The sequence below is a fragment of the Poecilia reticulata genome, linkage group LG2 (genome assembly GCF_000633615.1).
Source record: "Poecilia reticulata strain Guanapo linkage group LG2, Guppy_female_1.0+MT, whole genome shotgun sequence".
Taxonomy (NCBI): Eukaryota; Metazoa; Chordata; class Actinopteri; order Cyprinodontiformes; family Poeciliidae; genus Poecilia; species Poecilia reticulata.
The window spans coordinates 43,722,238-43,726,364 of NC_024332.1; the positions used below are offsets into that span (position 1 = coordinate 43,722,238).

Consider the following 4,127-nt stretch of genomic DNA (forward strand, 5'->3'; position numbering starts at 1 on the left):
GTTCGGTTCTCTGGCCGACCTGGTGAACTATTACTGCAAACACAGCCTGAACGACATCGTCTCTCTGGGAAGTCCATGCCACAAGGTAAAAAGGAGAAACAAAAGCGTTTCTGCTGCAGCCATGACGGTCTCCTAAAAATATCTGTTTYCGGTACCAGAAAAAGCCAAACATCGAAGACATAAACCACTTACTGGATGACTGGGTTCTCCCGAAAAGCGAGTTCACCATCGAGAACCAACTTGGCAACGGCTGTTTCTCGCAGGTCTTCCGCGGTCGCTGGAAGAACCACATCAACGTCGCCATTAAGGTCCTGAAAAATGGTATGTAGTCAAAAAAAAACCCGATAAACTGAAGGCTGGTTTTGGGAAAAAGGTTGGAGGAAAAGGTGGTGAAGGGATTSAAAGGTCTGAACACCGTTAGGCTACGTTCACACAGCAGGCGACCAAAAATCACTGCTGCTCACCCAGAAACTGACCAACTGATCGATTCTCCTCCCAAATCAATAAAATCAGGTTCTTGTTTCTGTAAACATCCCCTGGGTTTTAGAAAACAGAAACAAAATGGMTAAAAATAATTGGTGTCTTTGGTTTTTATAGTTCTGCAATAGTTTTTTTTCTGCTTTTAATACTTAAATGAAAAAAACATAAAAATCTAAAATATTAAAAAATTTGCAGTTTGATCTTTGATTCAACTATTAAATCTAAAATAAAWKKTTTTTTTTAATATGAAGCRWCACCAGAAATKGTGTCATATGGGAGATTATTTCACTTTATAAATACAATTATAAAGTGAAATATTACTTTAAATTTTTAATTTAGGAAAAATAAAATGTTTGTAGTTTTGGCATTTCTATTTTCTAATTTAGTTTTAAAACAAAAAAACATCAGATTTTTCATAAATATGGTTTTATTTTGAAGTGGAAAAAAACAACAGAAACTTAAATAGAAAGTTACTGGTTTGTGTTTTAATTTTATTTATGTTCTAATTAAACAAAGGAGGCATTCAGCCAGTTTTTTGGTGAGGCAGCAGATTGTTTTAACTACCMGGGAGAACAACTATAAATAAAGAGACGATAGTTTCACTGTCTGGCTTCTCAGTTCCTTCTTTCAGTCTGTTTTTATCTGTTSCCTTGAAATGCTGTTTTTCGCCAGACTCTGTGGACAACACGGAGTTTCACAGGGAAGTTGAAATCCTGAAGAGGCTCCACCACCGTCACCTGATCTCCCTGTTCGCCATTTGCACCGAATCGTCGCCGTACTACATCATCACCGAGCTGATGGAGAAAGGCAGCCTGCTGCAGTTCCTCAGAGGTAAACCGACGTCCAGGAACCTCGTTTAAAATGCGCCGTTGTTTAAAACGGTTGGAGGTTCCTGGGGTCTTTGGAAGAGTATCAAACCCGGATTACCATGCTTCGGTTTCAGGAAAAGAAGGACAAAATCAAGACGCTGCATCTCTGATTGACATGGCAACCCAGGTGGCTGATGGGATGTCGTACCTGGAAGAGCAGAAGAGCATCCACAGAGACCTGGCAGCTCGAAATGTGCTAGTAGGAGAAGACTACATCTGCAAGGTGGCCGACTTTGGGCTGGCACGACTCGTCAAGGTGCGCTGGTCGACAGGAAGCTGGGTTTTGTTGGTTGGTTTGAATTGAATGTGCAGCCTTTGATGATGAAATGTTTTTTGTCCAGGAGCCGTTTTACATCTCGGAAGAGAAGAAGATTCCCTACAAATGGTCGGCGCCTGAAGCCATCAGCCACGGGAAGTTCTCCATCAAGTCAGACGTTTGGTCTTTTGGGGTTTTGCTCTATGAGATTATGACCTATGGAAGCGTCCCATACCCAGGTTAGTGCAGCAATCAGCTTTTTCATGTTTACGGTACATCCAGCCCTGTTTGGGTCACTTTCATCCAACTCCGGTCCGTTTGCGTAGAAAGTCCGGTTCSTTTTGGCAGGTGTGACCAAAACAGCAACTCTGGTCCGCATGCAAACCTCGGCCTCTGACTGAAGTGAACTCTGGTGCGATTCAAAGGCACATGTGAATGTCAGGCGGACCAGAAACCGCTGCGAAAGCAGGACTACAGCGCAGGGCATTCTGGGTAAATACAACCAAAACACAGTGTTAGCTTAGCGCTAGCTGGAGAAATGTTTTTGTTTTTTTACCAAAGACAAAAAGAGAAATCCTACAACCGCCAAAATCTCCGTCTTTGTTTTCATTTTGTTAAGAAGGAAGTTGTGCTTACATGAGCATGGTTGACAGCGCTGTGGCACTGGCTCTGATTGGTTGTTTCTGAGCAGGAGCGGTGCATTTCTGCMGATGGCAGTAGAGCCACAGGCAGATTTTTCTCACAGATTATCCGTCTCATGTTCTACTGTCAGGACAAAGTGACAGTTTGAACAAATACATAAAACATTTAAAGTTTCGTACTGCAGATTTAAAACCCGATGAAGTTCTTCAATAAAAATAATAACTTTTTTACAGGAAATATCTGTTATTTTTATTTACTTTGGGTATTTAAAATGTATTCCAGTCTCGGAGTTTAAATAATCTTCAGAAGTTTAAGTTTTACTCATCTCTGAAAGGACGAACTTTGATTATTATTCAAATGGTTGAAAAATGGAAATATGATCATTTTTCACAATAATTTAATCGCTGGTCTCCATGTGGGTCTAATTTGACCTGAATTGCTCCATATTTTCTGCTGCTTGTCTTTCTCACTCATCACTTACACCCTGAAAAGGTTTACATGTTTCTGAAACTCAGACCCTAATTTAATGCTGTTTATCATGGAAACTCGTATTCCTCTGGTAGTTTGCGTCACCTGAAGCTTTAAAATGTGTTTTGATGTTTCAGCAGAAGAGGGTTAGTGGTGAAACTGACCTCTGAAAGCCTGTGGAGCTCATTTCAGCTGTGGTTGAAAGTGATTGGCTATCGCATGTTTGGGTGAAGAAATACAAGCTGCATCCGTTCCACAGGGCAGTTCCGCAAACTAACATTAACCAATAACACCTGCACGTCACATAARCTATAAAACATCACAGGTTTCATGCAGTTYTGCTCAAATCAGCTTCAGTTAGAAACTATAGATTAGGTTGACCTCTGACCTGAACCTTCGAGCCACATAAAGACGGTTACGAAGTCGGCCTTCTGCCACCTGAGGAATATTTCCAGGACTGATGTCTCAGCATCAGAGAAACTCATCCAGGCTTTTGTCTTCAGTCCCATTGATTACTGTGACTAAAACAATCAATCAGAAGATCCAGATCGCTGCTGCTGCAGTTCTGAMTAAAACCAGGAAGACRGAGACACCACCCGGTTCTACAGTCCTGACATTAGCTGCTTTTMMATTCACCGTGTAGTTGCACAATTTGACATTTGGAAAATAAATTTGCTTAATTTATTGCACAAAAAATTTGGAACAAACTTCCAGAAAACTGCAAAACATCGTATTTTGGTATTTAACATRAATTKATATCATTAARCCACATATTTAATGTCATCTTTAACATAAATAGCAATGAAAAATGCAGAAAATAAAATCACATGTGTAACATTCAAAGGCTGTCACACAACTGATAACTGAAATATTAATTTGTACCAAAAATTAAAACATAAATAAGAAAAGAGAAAATGAATCTGGTGGTTAAGATCTTATTCATGAAATAAAATACAACAAATAAAACTAAACGAACTAGAGAGTTGTGAATAAATACAGCTAAAAAGCACAATATTTATTACAACGGTTTAAAAAAACACAGCAAATTTACACATTAAACTCTGCATAYGAATAAATTTGTCGAAGATATACGTTAAAATATGATACTTGTAAAGAAAACTACTATCTTTCCTCCCAGTCTACAATTACTCTTCATTTTTCTTTGGGATCAGTAAAGTATTTATGAAAACTGCAAAAAACACAAAATCTTACCAAGTATTTTTAGACTAATTTCCAGAGGAAACGTGTTCGGACATTTGAAAAAAGACAAAAAAAAACCTAACCTACAGGTAACTTTTCAGTAAAACAGAGSAGCTTGTTTTTGCAGTGAAGACACTGACAGTTACCAACGGCAACAGAAAAGGGGGAGGAGCTAGCTGTCAGTTACTGGTTGCTACGGTAACCGCCAACAG

General features: G+C 39.2%; 1 protein-coding gene across 1 annotated transcript in view; it reads left to right on the plus strand.

The window, feature by feature from the left end:
* LOC103461925 (protein-tyrosine kinase 6) overlaps nucleotides 1-4,127 on the plus strand; it is a 26,235-nt gene that overhangs the window by 6,574 nt on the left and 15,534 nt on the right. The window contains 5 exon segments of the mRNA XM_008404325.2: nucleotides 1-85; nucleotides 159-321; nucleotides 1,153-1,311; nucleotides 1,424-1,605; nucleotides 1,691-1,844. Coding sequence (XP_008402547.2) covers nucleotides 1-85; nucleotides 159-321; nucleotides 1,153-1,311; nucleotides 1,424-1,605; nucleotides 1,691-1,844 — 743 coding nt within the window.